Raw genomic sequence first — 25,977 nt, forward strand, 5'->3', positions numbered from 1 at the left:
TTAAATCATATTAAATTACATTAATTTACCAAACATGCTTGTGTAAGCTACTTTCCCAAACATAACCTATTTGTAGGCCTCCCTCACAGTTATGATGCATAGTGTTTTCTTATGTCATTTGGGCTTGCCCCATGACTCAGGCCCCAAAAACTCGAGGCCCAAAGTTTCTTTTCTTCACTCATAAAGGTCTGCTTGGCACCGCCGAGACGGATGGTGTTTCAGTAGGCAATGGCTCGATTCTGCTGCGCCTGTTCTCCACAATCTTCTCCTCTCACTTTCATCCCGAAATCCTCCTCCAATTTCCGCGCATTTACATGCTCTGCAACTCGTCTTCTCTCTATCCGCACCCCCTCTCGTCGCCCTCTGTCTCTCATCGCCACTCTTGCCACCGTTCATTCCGCTGAAGCTTCTGGCGTTGACAGCCGTGATAAGAAGCTTTTGCTTGAAGTCAAAGATCTGACGGCTGTGATTTCCGAATCCAAGCAGCAAATACTCAAGGGAGTAAACCTCGTCGTCTACGAAGGTGAGGTTCGTAACAGTCTTCACCACCGCCCAATTATACATTTTTTTCCCTCTGTTTGGTTGCTGAGAAGAGCCAGGAAACAAGAAAAGAAATTGACTGGTGTTATTTTTTTGCTATCAATTTTCAATTCCTCCACGTTGGGATTGGATAGCTGTTCTTTCCTGATACATATTTTTGGCCTCTTTGGACAAGACATTTTTGTTTTTTTAAGCGATTTCTATTGTTGTTGATTAGGTAGAAATTGCTCCATTTTTTCCGGAAACATCCTCTGTGTATGGGTTTCATTATTTCTTGTATGCATACAGAAAATAATTCTCAATTTCACTGCCAAATAAGCCCCCATAAATTTTTGGAATTGGTTGGAATTATTCATCTTTCTTTTGATTCCAACGACCTATTGTGGCAAATGCTTTTCAAAAACGCATTTTGTAACTAACGGAGCAGGTGATTTTGGTCTATTACTAGGCATAGCAGCTCTTACACATGATACTACTAAGATAGCAGTGGGAAAGCTTCCTGATTTTTTCCTCTTTGAACATACCTTAAATGATATATCTATATCTTTGATAAGAACAATAATGGTATTAAGCTTTGGTCCTCATAAACAACTAGACAAGGAAAAACAAGTAGTTAATATAGTCTGGTTAAACGAACAGAAAATACATTGAGAATTAGGAAAGAACTTGTACGTGTTCCAAACTCTTCATTTTTCTATTTAATAAAGCGAGACATGTTGGGGATAGATTGGAAGAAATATTTGTTGGGTTTGACTGGTATTTTGTTTTCCTCCCTTTGTTTTGCTTTTCTTTTTGCCTAGCCTTTTACTTTCCCTCTCAGTTTATGGGGACCAAACACTTGAGTTGCATTGTGGGAAATTTTTTGAATTTGGATTAATGTTATGAATTAACATAAATATTTTGAAGTATGGAATAAAAAAGAACATAATATCTGAAATATTTAATTTGGGTTAGACCTGAAGAACATATGGAAGAGCCTAGAATAAATAATCCAGTAATTTGTAATAATTGTTATGGTTTACTCTTAGCAATTTTTTTATAGGCCATAATGATTCTATTGAAATGCAGCTAACAAAAGGGGACTGATCTTACATACACAAGAAATATTCAATAAGTGACATAGGCACTAACAATATCTTAAACCCTGTCTAAAGTGATGATTAAATCTAGTGAGGAATCAAAGTTACAATTTGACATCATGTTAGACTGCAAAAGCAGAGTACAAGTAGAGTGATTTTCAATATCAGTTTGAACCTCTCCTTGTCCTAAAAACATCCTCTGTTATGCTCTCTCCAGACCAAAACAAATAGAGGGGTAGTCCTCGAAAACCTATTCCTACTCTTTTCCACAAAGTTCCCATGACAACCTAACAACAGTTCCTTGATTGAGCATGGTAAAACCCATAAAACACCAAAATGAGAGAGCACCAAGACCATAAACTTTGTGCCACCTTACAGTGAATGATAATATGGTTGGTTGATACCTCATCTTGCATGTATAGAAAAAGTGAACTTGCTAACAACCCAGAGAATATTGTTGATTGATAATAATTGGCTCTACTGCAATGTGGAGGAACCTTGTCCTACCCAATATGGGGCAAAGGTTTGTTGGTATCTAGTTCCCATTTGTAGTAAGGTATATTTTATTTTATTTTAAAAAATTTGTCATGTGGTTACAAAAAAAGTTATCGGAGCATCTTTTTAAGTACAAATATATTTAAAAAATTGTCTATTTAATCTTGCCATGTAATAGGGTAGGTGGAGGTTCTTCTATATATGTGTAGAGCTAAGTATTTTTCAAAAAGAAGACAGCCGTATACATATTTCTGAGAGTTTTGTGTCTGATCATTTTATTAAAGGGCATGCTTTCTTTACTTAAGGCATATGAAAACTGATGTGTTTTTGTACTGTGGAAGGTTGAGCTTGTTGTGCTTGTTCATGCCTTAATTTACCTTACAACTTTTGCAAGTAAGAAGTTATTATTATTATTATTATTTTGTAATTATTTATCTATAGGAGAAATAAGAAAGCTATTAGATATACCTTCAAATTAACCTAAATATGCTTTCAACCTAGCAGTAGCTGATGTTTTTACCTTCAAAATGTTATATTCATGGAGACCGAGAACTATCTCTTATGGGTTCAGTTTGTGGAAGGATATTCAGAAAGTTTGGGCTGAATTTTCTAAATTTGTGACTTTTAGGTATGGAATGGGTAGAAGGTATTTTTGTGGACTATCTATAGCATGGGGAGCAGGCTTTCGAGTTGGATTACATGGAGTTGTATAGATCAAGAAGCATTAAGTAGATGACTTGGGGTGGGATGGAGTGTTGGCTTCCACTTGTTAGGGGTTTTCAAGATTCAATTCTAAAGTTGATATCTGATTTCTTAGAGGAGATTTTGCCTAGTGAATGTAAGATGGGAGATATGGATGTAATTAGATGGAAGGGAGCTATTTAGGAGCCTTTTTTGTTAAATCTTTTTACAAATTTCGAAGAGGCTAACAACTCAAGTGGCACATTCCCTAGGAAGGAGGTTTGAGGCACTCAGGCTCCACTAGAAGTCTAGAGCTGACATTCTTTTCCTTGTTGGCAACTAAGAAAAGAATTTAATTGGTGCTCCAACTAAGGATGGGAGACATGACTTTTCTGAATTGGTTTTGTGTGGAGGGGTGGTGAAACAACTAATTGTCTCTTTCATTGAGGTATCTTTAATGAATTACGGGCATTCGTTTTCACTTTATATGAAGTGTCTTGGGTGCTACCTTGTATAGTGCAGGATTTTGTTTTCAAGTTGGCATGGGCATTTTGGGGGGTGAGCGATGAAAAAGTATAAGGGATGAGAGTGTTTTTTTTTTTTAAATTTTTTCTGGTGGTGTATTTGGAACACAAAGAGCAAATACACTTTAGTAGTAGGAATTGTCAATTTAAAAATTAAAAAATATTCTTTAGATATTTATTTTGTGAGTGTTACTAGCGCTCAAGTTGCTAATGTTGTTCAGTTTGATTGGTCCTCAGTGTGTAGAACAAAAGGGGTTGAATAGAAATGAAAGGAGTTTTGTAGGGCTAGTGGAGATGCATTTGTTTTTCATTTTAGTTTATACTGGTTGGCTAGGTCACCTTGTATTGTGGTAGAGTTTAGCCATGTTTGATCAGTTTTTGTAGCTTTGGGGAGGACTCTTCATCCTTCTCAAGTACTTTTATCCACTTCTAATACAATTCTGTTTCTGATTAAAAAAAAAAAAAAAAAAACTGGTGCTTAAGTTGCTTCCTGAATCTTTACTATTAGAGGTTTATTAATTATAAATCGTTGGAGGGTTGAGTGTCTGAGAAGTCCCTAGCAGGAGGCTGGAGCTATGCATGCTTAATGCCTAATGACAGTGCAATGGCATTTGTTGGCCAAAAAATTGAATGTCATATGGCACCCTATTACTTTATTGAAGTTAGAGTTAATTCTGCTTAATAAATGGATATTGCTTGTATTTATCTGATTATCTCATTAAAGTTCATTGTTTCATGATGTTTTGGCTATTATGGTGCTTTTAGGTTTTTATTCATTCATTCATTCATTTTGACATCAGGAAGGTAGTAATCATGTAAAAATTTCATGTATTTCTGATGTTTTTGTCTAATGTGGCTTAAATTCTTCATTTCTACTAGGTCCATGCAGTCATGGGGAAGAATGGTTCTGGGAAGAGCACATTTTCAAAGGTTGGTGGTTTATTTTGTCACATGAAAGTGTGGGTTGTACTATTAGACCAACATATGTTGCATCTGAGGATATTGATTTTTCTGTGATTTCTATACCTTGTCTTAAAAAGTCACAGATTGTGATGCTTGAAATGCAGACCCAATATCAAGTGACGTAAGAGTTGCCTTCTTAAAAAGTTATCTTTTTATGAAATATCTTATCTAAAGTCAAGCTATAGTATCTTCTTTCTTTGTTTTTTTATATAAACCTTGATTCTCATGTTAAGATCCTATTTCCTTTCTGTCTGAAACCTTGGCACAAACCTCAAGAAAGGTCCCTGAGATTTAAGGTGTGGTGTGAAGAGTAGCATCTAAGGGTGGTTAATCATGTATGGTGATAAATAAAGCACGTTAAAAACCTTTGCTCTTCCAAGTGGATCTTTGAGCTGAAAAATGAAGTTGATAAACTAATAAAGACCAGAAATACTATTATTCTAAAAAACCTAAATTGAAAACACAACAAGCATTGTAAGTTTCTAAAATTTGACTAATAATTATAATGAATTTATTTGTCAGTTAAATAATTTATTGGCTCTTTACATAGACTATTTAACCTTGATTGATTAATCATCCACACAACCTAGCTTTATTCAACAACTGGTATCAACTTACACAATGAATAATCTCAAATTGAAGCCATGACAATTGGAAGTGCAGATTTAGGGACTCTTACCTAGGGACATATGGTTTTGGTCCTAATACATTTTAAGCAGGATTTTCCCAAAGTAAACTTGCAGGTCTATTACCTGAGTAAAATGATGCCTCGTCTTTCTAGGGCTCTCATTGAGGATCTCTTTCCCTCTATTAATGGACAAGAATGTGTATCATTGTTAGCATGTGCATATTAATTACACTAGCTGTAAATCCAACTCATGCATTCTTTTCTTGAGAATCCAATCCTGTTACATCAATTACACAATTTATTAGATATATAAAATCACCCCAAGATAAATTAACAAATATTGCTTGTTCTGATTGCTCAACATCGTTAAAAACTATTTCTTTCTTTCCAAAGAGTCCAAAACAAGCATGAGGATGCAACCCTCTAGACTTTTTTTCATTTCTTTCCCACGAAAGAGCCATGCCAACCCAAAAGATTATTTCTAATAGAAGAGTGCATTACCCAAACCACTCTAGGACCTAGATTTTAATAGATGAAGTTTTTAGGAAAATTGGTAATCCAACGGGATATCATAGCCTCGTTTAGCAGTAGGTTATGCATTTGAACTTCATTGTATGTTTATTTCCTTAATTTCACATGTATGTTTAAAGGAGGTTGTTTGTGGTTTGTTTGTCTACGGATATGTGTTCTCCATGTATAGGTATGAAATTGCACATGAGGGAGGCTTCATCTACGGGAATGGGGCCGCCAATGAGGGAGGGTGTTGGAGAGCATGATATATATATATATATATATATATATATATTGTTGAATATAATGTATTTATAGTGTATAACCTTTCCTTATTAATATAGGACACATGTATGGTAGTTAGGACTCCTAGCCTTGTATATATATATATTTCTTAATTGTAAGTAGATCATTACATTAATGAGAATTAAGGTCTTTCTTCTTTCTCTCTCTCTCAACATGGTATCAGAGCCAAGGAAGAAAACCTAATTCTTTCCTGTTTCCCGTGTCATCAACTCCGGGAAACCTTCCGGTGACCGTGTTTCATTCCGGTCACCTTCCCCATCTCCCAATACTTTCCGGTCATTCGGATCGTCGACAGAAACTACTCACCGCCGGCAAACTTTTCCGGCGAACTTTCCGGCGAACTTTCTGGCGAACTTTCCGGCGACGTATTTTTCCAACACCGACCATACTAGAAGGAGCGCCTGGAGGAGATCTACAACTTTTGTGAAGGCACCGGCACCAAAAAAAGCATCCACGCGCCACCCACGCTCACGTTTCCGTCCGGCGGCTGCATCTCACGCGCCGGCGCGTGAGGGCGCGTGAGGGATTTTCCGGCAACGCGCCTCCTCCAGCAGCCTCGCCTGACGCCGACCAGCCTCCCTACCTCCCTGGTTCTCCCATTCGAGCCCTGCACGTACCTCTTTTGGGGATTTTTGTCTCCGTCGGCCCTCCAAACAGTCTTTCCGGCGAAGCTCCGACTACTTTTTCTCCACTCCAATCCCTGCACGTGCCTTGGGAAGTGTTCTTCTACCTTTCTGGTGGTACCACGCCGCGATCTGAGGCCGTCTCCCTTTTTCGGTGGTGCCACGCCGCAATCTGAAGCCGTATTAGGGCTCTCTTCGATCCAAACATACTTCATTCTCCAGATAAGTAGATATGACTACTAAAAATTCCATTTTTTCCGCTGTTATATCTGGATCTCCTATGATTACTTCGGAGAAATTGGTTGGCAGTGACAATTATCTTTCCTGGTCTGCCTCTGTTGAACTTTGGTTTATGGGTCAAGGATATGAGGATCACGTGATTATACAGGAGGCAGATATCCCTGAGGTTGACCGCGTACAGTGGAGGAAGATAGATGCACAATTATGTAGTGTATTATGGCAATCGGTTGATCCCAAGATTCTTCTTCATCTTCGGGCCTACAAAACTTGTTTTAAATTTTGGACTCAGGCCAAAGGATTATATACGAATGATATCCAGCGTCTTTATAAGGTGGCTTCTGCTATTGTCCATCTCAGCCAACAGGACTTGGATCTATCTACTTATATTGGCCAGATTGCCTCTCTTAAGGAGGAGTTCTTGACTGTGATGCCTCTTACTCCTGATGTTGGGGCTCAACAAACACAACTTGACAAGTTCTTCATGGTTCTTACTCTTATTGGCCTCCGTCCGGATCTTGAGCCTGTCCGCGATCAGATTCTTGGTAGTTCATCAGTTCCGTCCTTGGATGATGTGTTTGCTCGCCTACTTCGTATCTCCTTCACTCAGACTTTGCCATTTGATAGCACTTCAGATTCTTCTGTGTTAGTTTCTCAAACTAACTCTCGAGGAGGCCGTAGTGGTACCCGAGGTAGAGGTCAATGTCCTCATTGCACCTATTGCAATAAACTTGGCCACACTCGCGATCGTTGCTATCAGTTACATGGACGACCTCCTCGCACTGCCCATGTGGCCCAGTCCTCTGATTCTCCGCTGCCTCAGCCTCCGAGTTCTTCCGCATCTCAGGCTTCTGTTGCCTCTGTTGCCCAGCCTGGTAATGCCTCTGCCTGCCTTACCCACACATCTTCTCTTGGACCCTGGATTCTAGATTCTGGAGCTTCTGATCACTTATCTGGTAATAAGGATCTTTTCTCCTCTATTACTACTATCTCTGCTTTACCTAATGTTACCTTAGCTAATGGTTCTCAAACTGTGGCTAAAGGTATTGGTTTGGCCCTTCCTCTGCCTTCTCTACCTCTCACTTCTGTCCTTTATACTCCTGAATGTCCTTTTAATCTTATTTCCATCAGCAAAATCACTCGTACTCTTAATTGCTCTATTACTTTTTCTGATAAATTTGTGACCTTGCAGGACCGGAGTACGGGGAAGACGATTGGCATAGGACGTGAGTCTCAAGGCCTCTATCACCTCACCTCGGATTCATCTCCTGCAGTTTGCATTTCCACTGATGCTCCTCTCCTCATTCACAATCGTCTGGGCCACCCTAGTCTCTCCAAGTTCCAGAAGATGGTTCCTCGTTTTTCCACTTTATTGTCGCTTCCGTGTGAGTCATGTCAGCTTGGGAAACATACTCGTGTCTCGTTCCCAAAGCGTTTGAATAATCGGGCAAAGTCTCCTTTTGAGCTTGTCCACACTGATGTTTGGGGTCCTTGTCGGACTGCGTCTACTTTAGGATTTCAGTATTTTGTCACTTTCATTGATGATTATTCTCGATGTACTTGGTTATTTTTAATGAAAAATCGAGCTGAGTTATTCTCTATTTTCCAGAAATTTTATGCTGAAATCCAAACCCAGTTCAATATTTCTATTCGTGTGTTACGCAGTGACAATGCCAGGGAATATTTTTCAGCCCCATTTACTTCGTTTATGTCTCATCATGGGATTCTTCATCAGTCTTCTTGTGCTCATACTCCTCAACAAAATGGGGTAGCTGAACGCAAGAATCGACATCTTGTTGAGACAGCTCGTACTCTCCTCCTCCATAGTAATGTTCCTTTTCGTTTTTGGGGGACGCTGTTCTTACCGCTTGTTATTTGATTAATCGTATGCCCTCCTCTGTCTTACATGATCAGATTCCTCACTCCCTTCTCTTCCCTGACCAACCACTTTATTTCCTTCCTCCTCGTGTCTTTGGTTGTACTTGCTTTGTTCATATTCTCACTCCTGGACAGGACAAGCTTTCCGCCAAAGCCATGAAGTGTCTCTTCTTGGGATACTCCAGACTTCAGAAGGGTTATCGTTGTTATTCCCTTGAGACTCATCGATACTTTATCTCCGCTGATGTCACCTTCTTTGAGGACTCACCATTCTTTTCCACCACTTCTGAGTCTCTTCCTGTTTCTGAAGTCTTGCCTATTCCCATTGTCTCCCCACCTGATGCTATGCCTCCTCGACCACTTCAGGTTTATCATCGTCGCCCTCGTGTCGTTGCTCCTCTCCCTTTTGTTGAGGCTCCTGCTGACTCACTTCCTATCCCTTCGGCTTCACCTACCCCGGCTCTGCCTTCTCCTAATGACTTACCCATTGCTGTTCGGAAAGGTACTCGCTCTACTCGTAATCCTCATCCTATTTACAATTTTTTGAGTTATCATCGATTATCTTCACCCTATTCTGCTTTTGTTTCTGCTATATCCTCTGTTTCTCTTCCAAAGAGCACCCATGAAGCTCTTTCCCATCCAGGCTGGCGACAGGCAATGGTGGATGAAATGGCTGCTCTGCACTCTAATGGCACTTGGGATCTTGTTGTTTTACCCTCGGGTAAATCTACCGTTGGCTGTCGTTGGGTCTACGCAGTTAAGGTTGGTCCTGATGGTCAGGTTGATCGCCTTAAGGCCCGCTTAGTTGCTAAAGGCTATACTCAGGTTTATGGTTCTGATTATGGTGACACATTCTCTCCGGTTGCCAAGATTGCTTCTGTCCGTCTGCTTCTCTCCATGGCTGCCATGTGTTCTTGGCCTCTTTATCAATTGGATATTAAAAATGCCTTCCTTCATGGTGATCTTGCCGAGGAAGTTTATATGGAGCAACCTCCTGGTTTTGTTGCTCAGGGGGAGTCTGGTTTAGTATGCAGGTTACGCCGTTCTCTATATGGCTTGAAACAATCTCCTCGAGCATGGTTTGGCCGTTTTAGTTCTGTTGTTCAAGAGTTTGGCATGCTTCGCAGTACAGCAGACCATTCAGTTTTCTATCATCATAACTCTTTGGGGCAGTGTATTTATCTGGTTGTTTATGTGGACGACATCGTCATTACAGGCAGTGATCAGGATGGTATTCAGAAACTAAAGCAACACCTTTTTACCCACTTTCAGACCAAAGACTTGGGGAAACTCAAGTATTTCTTGGGAATTGAGATAGCTCAATCCAGTTCTGCTGTGGTCCTTTCCCAAAGGAAGTATGCTTTAGACATCCTGGAAGAAACCGGTATGTTAGACTGTAAACCGGTAGACACACCTATGGATCCGAATGTCAAACTTGTACCAGGACAGGGGGAGCCTTTAGGAGACCCCGGGAGATATCGACGGCTCGTAGGTAAATTGAACTATCTCACCATTACTCGTCCAGACATTTCTTTTCCTGTGAGTGTTGTTAGTCAATTCCTACAGTCACCATGTGATAGCCATTGGGATGCTGTAATCCGCATTCTTCGATATATCAAAAGTACACCAGGCCAAGGTGTGTTGTACGAGAACAGAGGTCATACTCAGGTTGTTGGTTACACAGATGCAGATTGGGCTGGCTCACCCACAGATAGACGTTCCACTTCAGGGTACTGTGTTTTTATTGGAGGTAATCTAATATCTTGGAAGAGTAAGAAACAAGATGTAGTGGCCAGATCTAGCGCTGAAGCCGAGTATCGAGCTATGGCTTTGGCAACATGTGAACTCATATGGTTGAGACATCTTCTTCGAGAGTTGAGATTTGGAAAGGATGAACAGATGAAACTCATATGTGATAACCAGGCCGCATTACATATTGCATCCAATCCAGTCTTTCATGAAAGGACCAAACATATTGAAGTTGACTGTCATTTCATTAGAGAGAAGATCGCATCAGGATGTGTTGCTACAAGTTTTGTTAATTCAAATGATCAACTAGCTGACATCTTCACTAAATCTCTCAGAGGTCCTAGGATTAAATATATTTGTAACAAGCTTGGTGCATATGACGTATATGCTCCAGCTTGAGGGGGAGTGTTGAATATAATGTATTTATAGTGTATAACCTTTCCTTGTTAATATAGGACACATGTATGGTAGTTAGGACTCCTAGCCTTGTATATATATATATTTCTTAATTGTAAGTAGATCATTACATTAATGAGAATTAAGGTCTTTCTTCTTTCTCTCTCTCTCAACATATATATATATATATATATATATATATATATATATCATTGTGGGTTGATATCCTAATAACTTACAATTTTAAGAACATTAGTAATCCGAGTCATATTCTAATATCACATTTGTTAATTAAATTTTTTGAATTAATCATTTATTTTTTTAATAGGCAAACAAAATAATTATATTAACAACACTTAACAGAAAGCGCACCAAAGTACACATGTCATATACAAAGGACATCAAGAAACAAAGCGAAAAGGAAAAGGCAGCAAAAACAACTCCTTTAAGAAGATCTTAACCAATCTTTAAAATCTAACATAATAAGAGAACCCTCATCTATGTATATCCTAACCCACAACAAAATATTACAAAGAAATGTGCATTTTATCACATGATTAGACATTTCTTTGCTTTCAAAAGATCTCTAGTTCCTCTCTTTCCATAATGTCTAAAACATGCACAGCGCGATAATCCTTCATACTTTGTTCTGATTTTTACCAACAAAAAGAAGCATACCACCCTAAAAAGGCTTCTCTCACCAAACTTGACATCATCCATGCTACCCCAAATAAGGAAAATAGCAAGATAACCCTCTAGCTTGGGCTCAATGTAGAAGAATGTGCTATTGACTTTTCATCATCCTTATGGAGAAAGCATCGATTTACCAAAGACCATCGTCTTCTTTGCAACTAATCCAAAGTCAAAATCTTTCCCTAAGAAACTTCCCATGCAAAAAAACGTATTTTAATCAGAACCACCATGTTCCAAATCACTCTCATTATGGAATGCGTTTGCTCTTTGCATCCATCCATTCCATCATGTCTTCCTCATCCCTTCTTCACAACCTTACCTTGAAGCTTTTAGAGGAAGGCCTCAACACTTTCCATCTTTCAATCATTCAGATTCCTTGAAGAGTGAGGATTTCAATGCCTTTCCTCGTCTAGCTAATCCCGAACACCTGTCATTCAAGCATCCTTTGTCATAGCTACACAGCTACACAATATAAAGAGGGGAAAGACTCTTAGAGTTGAATCACCACACCATTGATCTTTCCAAAACTTCACCCTTTTACCATTGTCTACACTAAATGATGTTCTACTATTAATATCTTCTAGCCTCTCCTGATGGCCTTTCACAACCCAACATCAAATCCATCCCTACTTTCTAGGGAACATTAACCCTCCTCGCCATATTTCCCAACAATAACCTACTTTGAAAGGGACTTATTCTTTGAGGTGAACCTCAATAGCCACTTTCCTAGCAGTGCCTTGTTCAGGATTGAGAGCTTTCTATTACAACGGCCTCCATTACATTTCTCCCTGCAAGTGATTTCCCATCTCATTAAGTGCAGTTTTTTTTTATTTTTTTATTTTATTTTATTTTATTTGCAATGAACCCCCACCCCACAAAAAATCTCTTTGAATCTTCTTAATCCTTGTGCTCACTTTCTTGGGCAAGTGGAATAGAGACATATGATAAATGGGGAAGCTACTAGATCAAATGGTTGGCTCCCTGTTGTGTAAACACATCCACTACGTGGTTAGTTACTTGAGGAATCCAGCTGAAGGAACATGCTGGCTCTAAAGCAATATAAGTAATTTGATGCAGCCACCTATCAAACCTCCATGAGCCTTTCTTCTTCCCGTTTACCCAGAACAGGACTATTGAAAAATCTCCCTATACTAAAAGGTTGGATAGACACTTGGTTTTAGCTAGCTGTAGGCCATCCAACAAGCCTAATCTCTCTGCGTCAATGGCTAGATCCATACAACTGATTTCCATACAACAAGACTAATTACCATACAACTTGTTTCCCCGAAAGTCCAAAACTCCTCTCCTCCTTTTCATTATTTTACTTTCTCCCTTCAACCAGTTGTTCCCTTTCACTCCAAAGCATCCACAAACTTTGTTTAACTTCCTAAATTGTTCAAACACAATATATTCAATTTAAAATATAACTAATTTTAGCTTTTAGAGTTATCACACTTTATGATATATAAGTAGCTGGTTTTTCTGAAATGTGGCTATTCCCATTTGCATATTGCTCTTAAAAGATTTTGGTCCTTTTTATTTATTTTTTATTTATTTCATGTCATCTCATGTTTCTTATGTCCAATCTGCTCTAGTGTCTTCTAATTAGAATCTTTTTAACATATTCCTTTTTATTTGCCTCATGCTGCTTGGGAATATACCAATTCTTATTTCTTGACCATAAATCTCAGCAAGGCTTTATTATTATTGTAGGTTCTTGTTGGTCATCCAGATTATGAAGTTACAGGGGGCACTGTTGTGTTTAAAGGGGAGAACTTGCTTGACATGGATCCAGAGGAAAGGGCTCTTGCTGGGCTTTTTATGAGCTTCCAGTCCCCAGTAGAGATCCCAGGTGTGAGCAATATTGACTTCCTAAATATGGCATACAATGCTCAAAGAAGAAAACTTGGCCTTCCGGAGCTTGGACCAATTGAGGTATATAACCATTTCGAGCATCTCTGCCTCGTCTCTATCATGGCCTTGAGGCAACCTTTTAGTTTCCTTTTATACTAAGTGGGAAAATGATTACTACTTTGTCTTTATAATGAAAATAGTACTGCATATGTTGTGTAAAGCGAAAGTACATTGCAATTTTGTTTATGTTCAAGACATGCCATAACACTGGGAATTCTTTCATGATTGCATTATGGCATTGCCAGGTTACACCAAAGGGGATGAGTCTGAACTCATTTGCCTAACCTAGGAGATATGAGAAGCTACAGACTGTGGTTATGATCATTTGTTCTTATTTTGTCTGTTTGAGGGGATGCCATCCTGTCTTCTTTCTTGTGTTTACCATAGTTTGGAGACAGCCTCCTGTTGTCATGATGTGGTTTAAGATCAATGATCAAGGGGGCTGTGGTGATTTGACTGATAATTATGGAACCTACTTATTTATGCATTTGGGATATCCGTGCTGTTTTACTGAAAATATCCTGATTATCGTTAGGTTTTCCTTTGCCTGTTACAGTTTTATGTTAGTACCTATTAACTCTTTTTGTTTCCCGTAAATGAGGTGGCAAAATTTTCTTTCTTGGTAGGGTTTTATTTATTTATTTATTATTATTATTTGCTTGTTTTCTTTCTTGAATTGAACCAAAAGTCTTTCTATACCCATCCCAACTCCTTACTACCTGAATCACTGACATTTGGGTAAAGAGGTAGGGACCTATTTGATTTCTGAATCACTGACTTCATTGTGTCCTTGCAGTTTTATGGCTACATATCCCCTAAGCTTGACATTGTGAACATGAAGATAGACTTTTTAAATAGGAATGTTAATGAAGGATTTAGTGGTGGTGAAAGGAAGCGCAATGAAATCTTGCAGCTTGCAGTATGTATCCAATTTTTAAAAGCTTTGTCCATTGTGATATCTTGATCTAGAAGCAATATTCTTTTTGTTGTTGATACACTGTGCACTAGAACTTCTTTGTATGGAACGGAGAGCAGGAACGGTTGTCCCTGTGATATGGATGTGGCATGCATTTTGGTTTAACTCTGATTGCCAATTTTCCATTTATGTCATCAAAGTTTGTACCTGTGTGATCTACTTTTGTACAAGTTGGTCTGATTAGAAGTAGCATTTTAATCGTTGCCATTACTTTTGGGAAGAAAAAGAACAGTCCACATTAAATGAATATGTTTGGCATTCGAAGGAAATTAAAAAAATTTTCTGGAGTAAAAAAAAAGATAAACTTGAGCTGCAAGGAGACTTTTTCTGCTGTTGCAAAGACAGATACACCTTTCTGAGCTTCAAGATTGAGCATCTTTCCAGATGAGTGCAGTTTTGTTTTTTGTTTTTTGTTTTTTTTTTTAATTCAATTTTTATAAATATAAACTTAAGCTGCAAGGAAACTTTGTCAGTTACTGCAAAGGCAAAATACACCTTCTCAAGCTTCAGGAGGAGATAGCTTTTGAGATAAGTGCAAGTTTTTTTTCTCCTGAAGGAAATATTTTCAATAAGCTACTTTCCATTAATGGAATTTGTAATTTTTCTTGGATCTTACAAAAAGGAATCAAACTGTTATTAGGTTCTTACCATAGTTGTACAAAAATGAGCCAAAGTTGTCATTGAACTCTTGCTGTTATAATTTTAACCTGGCCCTATTTGGAAAACATATGTATGGGATTTTCATCTCTTTCAAAGTGCTCATCTCTTTATTTTTTATTCAGCTCAATATTTGTCTTTCAAATGAGTTGAATCGGGCCTATGGACTAAAGAGTTTTGCAGTCTTTTGATGGATTCCATAACTCTCTCACACACATTGTGGGATCATTTTTACTCTCCATTTTTCTGCTATTGTAGTGCATTAGAACTGGTAAAGACCAAAATACACATACACACACACACACACGCACACACATATATATATATATACATATATATATATATATACACACATATATATATATATATACATATATATATATATATACATATATATATATATATATACACACATATATATATATATATACATATATATATATATACACACATATATATATATATACATATATATATATATATATATATATATACATATATATGTATATATATATATATATATATATTTATTTATTTATATATGGACTGGTTGTGGGCACTTCAAGAGTTTTAGTTGCATACAGTATTATTGTTTCTGTTAAACTTATCCTATCACTTGATGCGAGTTTGCTTCTTTAAATTGCAGGTCCTGGGGGCAGATTTGGCAATATTAGATGAAATTGATTCTGGTTTAGATATTGATGCACTCAAAGATGTGGCAAAAGCAGTGAATGGGCTTTTGACTCCGGTGAACTCTGTTTTGATCATCACTCATTATCTGCGACTTTTGGAATTTATAAAGCCCACATATATACATGTTATGGTAAGTTAGTAATATGTTAGGAAGTTATGCATCATGCGGCTATGTGTATGGAAAGACCACAACTCTGTTCAATTTTGCGTGACACTAGAAATGTTCAGATTCTATTAGCTTCATGCATTGAATATCTTATCTATGATGTCATGAAATGAAGTGGTTTTAGTATGTACATCTTTGTGGTGATTTCTCCATTTGTCTGCTTCTGTAGGTGTTGAATTTGTGCCTTAAATTCCATAGAAAGCAAATGGAACTGTTCCATTTTGGTTGGCAGTCTGAAAAATTGAAAAGCACTCTAAATTTTTCTCCCCTATGAAAATTTTTTCATGGGAAGTTTTGTCAGTGCATTGGAATTCAAAACCTCCATCAGTAAGTAGGGTTAAATCCTCAAAATACTACAATATAACAACTGGGCAAGGGTCTTGTGGTACAAAGTTGTCACTTTGTGTTTACCTCACAATGCCAAAGCTTGTGTTCTAGAGCTTGCTCATTCATTTCCTGATTTAAAATATTTCTGCCAGTTGGTGCACCCTTGATCTTTGCTTCCATTTGATGTCCTCACCTGGAGGATTCTGGTTTTTGTTCAATGTTTTTACTAACTAATGCCAAAATCTGATGTTCACTAAACCTCTTTCATTCCTTTCTCAAAATACTCTTTTTGGCAGCATTCTGCCCATTCCTTGCTTCTATCCCATGTTAATTGTATGGAATGTTCATTTTTTGATATCACATTGCTGTGGTTGCTTCACACCAACACCTAGATTTCCATGTATTTGGTTTTTGTTGAGTTAAAAAATGTGTAAATTTGGAATTTCATGAAAAGTAACTGAACTCTAATCTACTCCCGATCTGTGTTCTCCAATCCAATCTATCTAATCTGTGAAGACTGAGGACTTTGAAGAAGCATGTGACACTGCATACAGACAGAATTTGTCAAAAATTTTTACTGAGCCCATCGTTGTGAGACCCATCCAAAGTGTTTTAAAACTTTTAAAATTCCATTTGAAGAAGTTTGACTCAAAGAGTTTCAAATCAAAACTAGGTCCAAGATCAAGTGTTTTTGAAGTTAAAATAATATTTGTTTTTATCAACCATTTCATTGGGTCCTGATTTTTATCAAAGTACTTTCCCTTTGAAGAACACAGATTGGTCTGGCCCGGAAACTCAGCCTTTATCAATTGAACCCTTCTTGGATTGATGAAAACTTGAAATTGTTCTTTGGTCAATTGAGCAGCATGATTTCAGTTCTTATAAACTTTGATTTTGGTAAAATTCTGCCAATAGGAGCCCCATCTCTATTTAACAATGTTTCTTGAGTTTTTTCCTACAGAGATTTCAATGCCTTTTGTGAGAAACCTTTTTGTTAATTATGAAAACTTCCATACCTATGAATGACTGTGTTAGTTCTTGAAAATATTTCCAGAAAAACTTCAGGAGAGCTTTTACAAAAGATACTTGGATAAATGTACTCAGAAGGAGCAAGTGAGAAGCAAAGGGCTAGTGAGCAGTGAAGGCTTGTGTGAGTAAAGATTTGTGTGATCTTAATTGTAGTAGCCACTGAGGTGGACATGGATCAGTGGCATGAAGACAAGTAATTAATAACCAAGAATTGTTGCCTGGATTAGATTGGAGGAGAACTTGGTAGTAATCTTTTGACCTATAGACTTGGATTTGGTCTACCTGTGTTTTTTGTTTCTGGATCCTGGTTTCCATGCATATGTATGTGCCTCTCATCTCTTTCATTCTTTTTTATTTATTTCATATTCCCTATATTTTAGTTCGTTGGTTGATCATTGCATAAAAGTGGACAGGTGTAATTCTGAATAAGATTTAGATATTGAGAATAAAGAATAATTATTCAAACCTAATAGGTAGGAATTTTCTAGAAGAGAAATTGAACCCTAAATCAGTAAATTGGGCAATTAGCTGAATTCATTAGGGCAGTTCACTTTTAGAAAGCTTAAAGGACTTGAAAGCAATATGAAATAATTCATAATTTTTAAACAGTTCTATACATCATCCTCTCACCTCTCTTCGGTTCCTGTTGCTAATTTGCGGTTTCAACACCATTACCTCAAAATGTAGCTGTTTTGCACATAGACAGGCACACTGTATGGGGTTGATTTTGACACTTGCTTGAATTATTTTTAAATTTTCCTACTTGGTGCATAATTCTTATTTGCCAACTATTGTTCATTTCCTTTTTCATGTAGCTACCCTGTATCTACCTTTTCTAGGTGTATAACAATCATCATTAGAATGTTATGCCCTTAAAATAGACAACCTATTGTGTCATAAATAAGATATTAGTTTCTTTGTCAGGGCAATCTTTTTGTTGTGGAAATAATTTCAAACAGGTTATTGAGGTGTCTTAGTCCTCTTTGGGGTTGACTTATTTATTATTGCCCATGGTCTCATAGGAGGATGGGAGAATCGTAAAGACAGGAGATATCTCAATAGCAAAAGTTCTTGAGGAGGAGGGGTATAAAGCAATTTCTGAGGCCCAACTGTAAACTGGCAGGTAGTACCATTTCTTTGTTGAAGAACTTCTTGTTCTATTTCATTCCAAGTAAAATACTTCTCTCTGTTCCAGCTAGTGAAATTCTGTTTTGTTGTTGCTTGTTGTATTTGTTTTTGGGTCATTAGCATGCAACTGCATATGAGTGTTTGAGGGGATAAAATGTGTTAAAATGGGCTTCTAATAACGCCAGTTTGAATATTGAAGGAGAGTCCTCAACCTTGAGGTTATTCCTGTGCTATGAGAAGATGAAGCCTTTTGCTTTAAGCAGTTTGAGAAATCAAAGAGTTTGATCACTAGATTATAAGTTTTAAAAACGTTAAATGCTGAATTTCTGAAAGTGAGAAATACACTGGTATTATTTGAAATCGTTGGACAACCAATTTTCTTAAAAACTTAAGCTTATAGGATTTGGGACCACAATGTATATCATGCTCTTCAAGATCCTCCTTCACATGCCGCTCCCATATCTGCATGTGGAGAAACACAGAGACTCGTTGACAAATAAACCTTTGGCAACCTCCATTGGGCTTGCATTTGAGCTTAATTAATTAGTGAAATAAATATATGGCGAGGTTCAAACATTTATGACTTTCCACCAAACCAGGCTCCAATAACGTGTTGGACAACCAATTTTCTTAAAAGTTTAAGCTTTCGGAAAAGTTGTTTGTCTAACAGATGTGTAAGTGTAAAAATATGAATTTTTTTAATAGGTAATTTTTCTTTTCTTTTCTTTTTGTCCCCATTAGGACTTGTGGAACCTTCTACAAACCCACCCTAACCCTTTACCATTCGAGCAAGGCCTTGAGGGCTATAGCCTGAAAAGTGTACATGTAGAAACTGAGAATTACTCTAATATTCATTCAAAATTGTATTTGTTTACATAATTGGGTCCCTACTTAACATATACACAGAGAGCAAAAAAATGGAAAAAATACAAATATGGAAAAATTTAAAATCACACAAATTACTCACAATTGGGGCCTCAATCTTTCCCTTAATATCCTACAAATCACCATTCAATTTATACCGGATTTCCACACTCCCCCTCAAGTTAGATCATAGATATTAATCATGTCCAACTTGCAAATAAAATCTTCAAAGCTTGATTTCTGCAACCCCTTGGTGAAAATATCTACCAATTGTTCCCTTGTAGGGATGTAAGTCATGCAAATAATCCCTTTCTCAATTTTCTCCTTTATAAGGTGTCTGTCCACTTCTATATGTTTGGTCTTGTTGTGCTGAATAGGATTATGAGAAATACTAATGGCAGCTTTGTTGTCACAATAGAGTTTAATTGGGAGCTCTATTGTAATGTGTAGTTCTTCCAACAGTTTCTGCAACCATAGTCCTTCACACATACCTTGTGCAACTGCTCTGAATTCAGTTTCAGCACTACTTCTGGCTACTACACTCTGCTTCTTACTTCTCCATGTTACTAAATTCTCCCAAACATAGGTACAGTAGCTTGTAGTAGACCTTCTGTCATCTGCTGATCCCGCCCAATCTGCATCTGTATAGATCTCTACATTCTTACTGTCACTCTTCTTAAAGAATAGTCCTCTCCTTGGAGAACCCTTTAGGTATCTGAGGATCTTATACACTGCTTCTAGATGACTTTCCTTTGGTGAATGCATGTATTGGCTAACAACGCTTACAACGAAAGCAATGTCTGGTCTAGTGTGAGAAAGGTAGATCAGTCTACCTACTAGTCGCTGATATCTCTCTCTATCCACGGGTTTTCCGTTGCTTTTCGTCCTTTTTCTTGCCTTGATAGGGGTATCTCTTGGCTTGCATCCCAGCATGCCAGTCTTAGTCAACAAGTCAAGTACATACTTTCTTTGGGAAATACTAATTCTCTTCCTTGATCTGGCGACCTCCATTCCTAGGAAATACCGCATTTGACCCAGATCTTTTACCTCAAATTCTGTGGCTAAGACCTTCTTCAACCTTTCCACTTCTCCTGTGTCATCTCCAGTGAGAATGATGTCATCGACATACACGATTAGGATGATCATCCTTCCATCGTTGGACTGTTTGAAGAACATAGTATGATCCGACTGTCCCTATTGGTATCCTTGGTTCTTAATCACCTTTGCAAATCTATCAAACCATGTTCTCGGTGATTGCTTGAGACCATAGAGAGATTTCTTCAATTTGCATACCCTGGTTTCTTTTTCTTCCTTACAGAACCCTGGTGGTAGCATCATAAACACTTCTTCTAGCTCACCATTCAAAAAGGCATTCTTGATATCGAATTGATGGAGTGGCCAGTCGAGGTTTGCTGCCAAGGATAAAAGAACTCGTATAGTGTTCAACTTTGCCATTGATGCAAATGTCTCAGTATAGTCGATGCCGTAGGTTTGAGTGAACCCCTTTGCAACCAGATGGGCTTTGTATTGTTCTACTGTGCCATTTGCCTTATATTTCACTGTGAATACCCATTTACGACCCACTGGTTTCTTCCATCTTGGCAAATTCATCACTTCCCAAGTCCCATTTTTTTCCAATGCCTTTATTTCTTCCATCATTGCCTTTTTCCATTTTGGAATCTCTAAGGCTTCTTGAATGTTTTTAGGAATCTGGATTCTATCAAGGTTAGTTGTAAAAGCACGGCATTTTGCATAAAGAGCATTATAAGACAAATTTCGAGATGGGATGGAGAGTACGTGAACGAGGTTGTTTCCTAAGAGCAATGGGTAAGTCATTTGTTACCTGATCAGGATTGGAGCCAGACTCCCGAGGGGTTGGAACTATCATTGGTTCTGACTCTTTTAGTGCTTCGGAGATGCGTGTCTCATTGAACTTCGATTTTGGCCTCCTTGAGTAGACGAGTGTTTCCTTATTTGTCTGTAATTCTGTATCTCCCCCTGAGTTTAAGTGTCCTTCTGTATCAGGCGAAGGGGTAGATATAAGGCACAGAGTGGATTCGAACACAGCAACATCGAGGCAGTCAAAGGTTAAGGGTGGTCTAGTTTCACTCACGGACTCCCCCTGAAGCGAGTAGTAGGGAGTATGCTAAAAAAATGGGACATCTAGGCTAACATATAGCTTCTGTGAAATTGGGTGATAGTATTTGTAGCCTTTTTGTGTGGAAGAGTAGCCAAGAAAGACGCATTTAAGCGCTCTGGGATCAAATTTGTTCCGCTTAGGTCCGTGAGTGTGGACAAACACAGTGGACTCAAAGACACGAAGTGGAAGATGTGCATCGAGTCTAGAATGAGGAAAAAACTCTTGGAATTTTTGGAGGGGTGTAACAAAAGATAGGACCCGACTAGGCATTCGGTTAATAAGGTATGTGGCTGTTAAAATGGAGTCACCCCAAAATTGTGAGGGCATGTGAGAGGTAAATAGCAAAGCACGAGCAACTTCAAGAATATGTCTATTTTTCCGTTTTGCAACCCCGTTTTGTTGAGGGCTATCAATGCAAGAACTTTGATGTATAATACCATTTTCTTGTAGATAAGTGCTTAAGGAGTGATTGAAATACTCAGTACCATTATCAATACGAAGAATTTGAATTTTGGTGTGAAATTGAGTTTGTATCATAGAGTGAAAGTTCATGAAGACTGGTCAAACCTCAGTTTTATCAATCAATAAATATACCCAATACAGGCGAGTGTGATCATCAATAAAAGTAATAAACCATTTTTTATAGGTCCTATTAGGGGTACGTGAGGGTCCCCATAGATCACTATGAATTAGAGTAAATGGTATGGATGGTTTATACTTAGATTTAGGAAAAGACGCTCGATGATGTTTAGCAAGTTCACACACTTCATACTGAAAATCCCATGAAGCTTTATTTGAATATAGTGAAGAAAATAAATGTTTTAAGTACTGAAAACTAGGATGACCCATCTTTTTGTGCCATAACAAAAGTTCACTGTCCTTAGGACGAGATGCAGAATTACAAACAGTAGGAGGACATTGTCCACGCACATCAGTTTCGTCGAAGTAATATAGACCCTCACGTTCCTTAGCACTGCCAATCGTCTTCCTCGATGATAGGTCTTGAAAAACACAATGAGATGATAGGAATTTAGCTGAGCAATTAGACTTTTTGGTTATCTGGCTAATAGACAGCAAATTGCAAGATAAATTAAGTACATGTAGGACAGGGTTGAGAGTAATAGACTCAGAAATACGAATACTCTCTTTGCTAGCAACTGGGGATAAAGTACCATATGCGATTTTTACTTTTAAATTACCAGCACAGGGAGAGTATGTAGAAAATAAATGATGAGCATTAGTCATATGATTAGATGCACCATAGTCAATAATCCAGGGAGTAATATGAGACATGGTGCTAAGTGCTGTCAGAAGGGTACCTTTTTGGGCCAAAGAACCAGAGGACAAAGTAGTAGAAGACTGACCAAAGGCTTGGAAATTAGAAAAAAAACTCATATAATTTTGCAAGCTGGTCGGAATTAAACCCCACACTAGAAGTTGATTGACGAATTTCTGTGGGTGTTTTGTCTGTCTAGGTTTCGGTGGAGGCTTGATGACTATGGGCTTTATTGGGCTGTCTGGGCTTCCAATCAGCAGGTTTGCCATGTAAAGTCCAACAAGTGTCTTTAGTGTGACCCAATTTTTTACAATGCTCACAATAAGTCCTCTTGGACTATCTTAGGCCTGATCCAGAATGAGGCCCACTAGATCCAGCAGCATGAGGCTCACGTCCAGCAGCATTAGGCCCACTAGATCCAGCATGAGGCCCACGACTTAAAAGGGCTGAAGCCTCGGGCCCAAATGAGAGATCCAACATCACTCTCCTTCTGCTTTCCTCTCGCCGCACCTTAGAGAAGACCTCTTGGATGGAGGGCAACGACCGACGACTGAGAACCCTACTCCTGACGTCGTCAAGCTCGCGGTTCAATCTCGCTAGGAACTTAGAGACCCTTTCCTCTTCGCAGTTGAGATTGAGATCTTGCCACAAACCCAGCATCTCGGTGTAGTATTCCGTGACTTCCCGATCTCCTTGCTTCATTTGCCAGAGCCGCGTCTTGAGTTCAAAGATTTGGGAAGCATTCTCGGCATCGGAATATGTTTCATGTATCGCATCCCACACATCCATTGCCGTCGGGAGGAAGATATAAGTTTTGCCAATGGCTGGCTTCATGGAGTTAATCAAGCATGAGGTTATGAAGGAGTTTTCGGACCGCCATTTTTGGGATGTTGCTACATTGGTCGGAGGTGGTCGTCGAGTCTCGCCTGTAAGAAGCCCTAACTTTCCCTTTCCGTCAATAACAAGCTTGATTGCTTGCGCCCACTCTCTGTAATTCTTACCATTCAATTTTTCAATGGTAAGATGGAGTGGGGAGTTGTCGATCTTGTTCTCCATCTTTTTCTTGAAGCGCACATTGTCACCCGTGCACTCCCACTCCTCTTCGCAGTTGAGATCGAGATCTTGCCACAAACCCAACATCTCAGTGTAGTATTCCGTGACTTCTCGATCTCCTTGCTTCATCTGCCAGAGTCTCGTCTTGAGTTCAAAGATTTGGGAAGCATTCTCGGCATCGGCATATGTTTCCCGTATCGCATCCCACACATCCTTTGCCGTCGGGAGGAAGATATAAGTTTTGCCAATGGCTGGCTTCATGGAGTTAATCAAGCATGAGGTGATGAAGGAGTTTTTGGACCACATTTTTGGGATACTGCTACATCGATCTGAGGTGGTCGCCAAGTCTTGCCGGTAAGAAGCCTTAACTTTCCCTTTCCGTCAATAACAAGCTTGATTGCTTGCGCCCACTCTCTGTATTTCTTACCGTTCAATTTTTCAATGGTAAGATGGAGTGGGGAGTTGTCGAATGCACCGACGGGGACCATTGAGGAGTGTATCTCCAATACTCTTTCATGGGTTGCCGATTGACTGGACTCATGGTTGTCTCCTCTTTGGGCAACCATGGATTGATTAGGGTTTTAGAGCAAACACCGCTCTGATACCATGTAGAAACTGAGAATTACTCTAATATTCATTCAAAATTGTATTTATTTACGTAATCGGGTCGCTATTTAACATATACACAGAGAGCAAAAAAATGGAAAAAATAAAAATATGGAAAAAATTAAAATTACACAAATTACCCACAATTGGGGCCTCAATCTTTCCCTCAATATCCTACAAATCACCATTCAATTTATACCGGATTTCCACAGTACATCTTTCAATAATACTATATGAATAAATACCTGTGGACATAAAATGCTACATGGACAATGCCGTTTACAAAGATCTAATTAAGTTGTAAAAAAAAAATACTAAACAACCAAAATAGCTACAAATTCAAACTTGATTAGTGAATAATCTAATACGCAATTTGCTCACGAGGTTAAGCATGGAGATTTGGTCAGGTATTTGCCCCACCCCCCTCTTAAATAGGTGGATACCAAACTTTCACCATGGTGCAAAATTTCAAGTAAAATAGTCTCATCATCAAAAGGCATGAGAACCACATTTTAGCCATATTTAAATTGTACAAAACATTTTTTTTATAGGCATTAAACCATAAGGACCATATAGAAGTGCACCATGGATCACAGGTGCCTTGTTATACTGCATTTGTTTGAGATTTAAAGAATCTTACTTAGAGTTGCTGCTTTTCCATGTTTATTAGTGTTGGCCACAAAATTAGAAGATAATTGTTGACACTGGATGCAAGATGGATATTGTTTGTCGTGCCTGAGGTATGCTTGTTAAAACATGCTAATCTTGGTCAATTACCTCATTTACAAAAAAATTTCAACATAGAGAGACCATCAAAACACAGTATCAGCAGAAAAGAAACAGTGGAATGCAGCCTTATACCATCAAATATTTTATCATCGATCCAGTCTATAAGCAAGCCATTGTTCCACATTACTTCATGGCAGATTTCTGTTTGCCATTACCATTGTCACTGGAAATTAGGATTTGTAACTACCATTTTGTTCCATGCGTAAAAACATGCTAGGTATGGAGACTCTGGAAAAACCTAACCAAAAAGGACTTGTGGTGGACATGTATTTTGAATGAGCATACATAAAGGAAAGATATTCTTGGTTATTATCTTGCTGTGCAGCAGAGTCTTTGGACCTAACATAGTGAGTGAGTGCACATAGTAATCATTGCCTTAGCCTAGTCTAGGAGCTGATGCTTCTCATTTCCAGCATGCTGCCTTGCCTATTTTTTGAACATAAAGTTTCCAATTGAGCTGCTTGCCTTTGCTCCTTTGTTAGTGGTTTGAGAAGTTTAATGATGGATTTTATCATTCATCACCAATACATGCTAAAAATGTTACAGTTCATATTTCATTGTTGAAAGAAGTTTGTTCTTTCTGTTTCTTGAGGACCTTTTTGAAACTTTTGAATTTCACGTATCTTTCTTTAGTTGACTGAAAATGCTTGGGACCTTGGTCATTCAGTATGAAGGACGGAGCATGTGTAGGGTCATGGATATCATGCATGGGACTGGATTTTAATAACTGTAGAGTGCGAGGAGCATTTCTCAAATGTGTCTCATAGTCTTCTACCCTGGCTTGCTTCCGATCATTCACTTATTTTTCCTGATATTGGAGGGTTGAGATCTGGTAAACCCCTTTTGGGTTTTGCAAATATGTGATTCATGGAAAGAGCTCTCAGTAATGTGGTGAAAAATTATTGAGAGTCCTATGAATTCAATATGAATGAGTTTTATTTAGCAAGGAAAACCACCGCTACAAAAGGTGGCCTTTAATTGTGGAATAGAAATGTTTTTTGGTAAATGTAACAATTGATAACGCAAAAATTTATTTTAAGGAAAGAGAGTAATCTTT

General features: G+C 38.3%; 1 protein-coding gene across 1 annotated transcript in view; it reads left to right on the plus strand.

The window, feature by feature from the left end:
• The first annotated feature begins 207 nt into the window (after nt 1-207).
• LOC117929054 (ABC transporter I family member 6, chloroplastic) overlaps nt 208-25,977 on the plus strand; it is a 28,856-nt gene continuing 3,086 nt past the window's right edge. The window contains exons 1-6 of the mRNA XM_034849243.1: nt 208-528; nt 4,199-4,249; nt 13,016-13,237; nt 14,013-14,135; nt 15,496-15,672; nt 18,087-18,187. Of these exons, the coding sequence (XP_034705134.1) occupies nt 229-528; nt 4,199-4,249; nt 13,016-13,237; nt 14,013-14,135; nt 15,496-15,672; nt 18,087-18,179 (966 nt within the window). The 5' untranslated portion in view covers nt 208-228 and the 3' untranslated portion in view covers nt 18,180-18,187. The remainder of the gene's footprint in view (nt 529-4,198; nt 4,250-13,015; nt 13,238-14,012; nt 14,136-15,495; nt 15,673-18,086; nt 18,188-25,977) is intronic.

This window comes from Vitis riparia, chromosome 13 (assembly GCF_004353265.1).
Source record: "Vitis riparia cultivar Riparia Gloire de Montpellier isolate 1030 chromosome 13, EGFV_Vit.rip_1.0, whole genome shotgun sequence".
NCBI classification, from domain to species: Eukaryota; Viridiplantae; Streptophyta; class Magnoliopsida; order Vitales; family Vitaceae; genus Vitis; species Vitis riparia.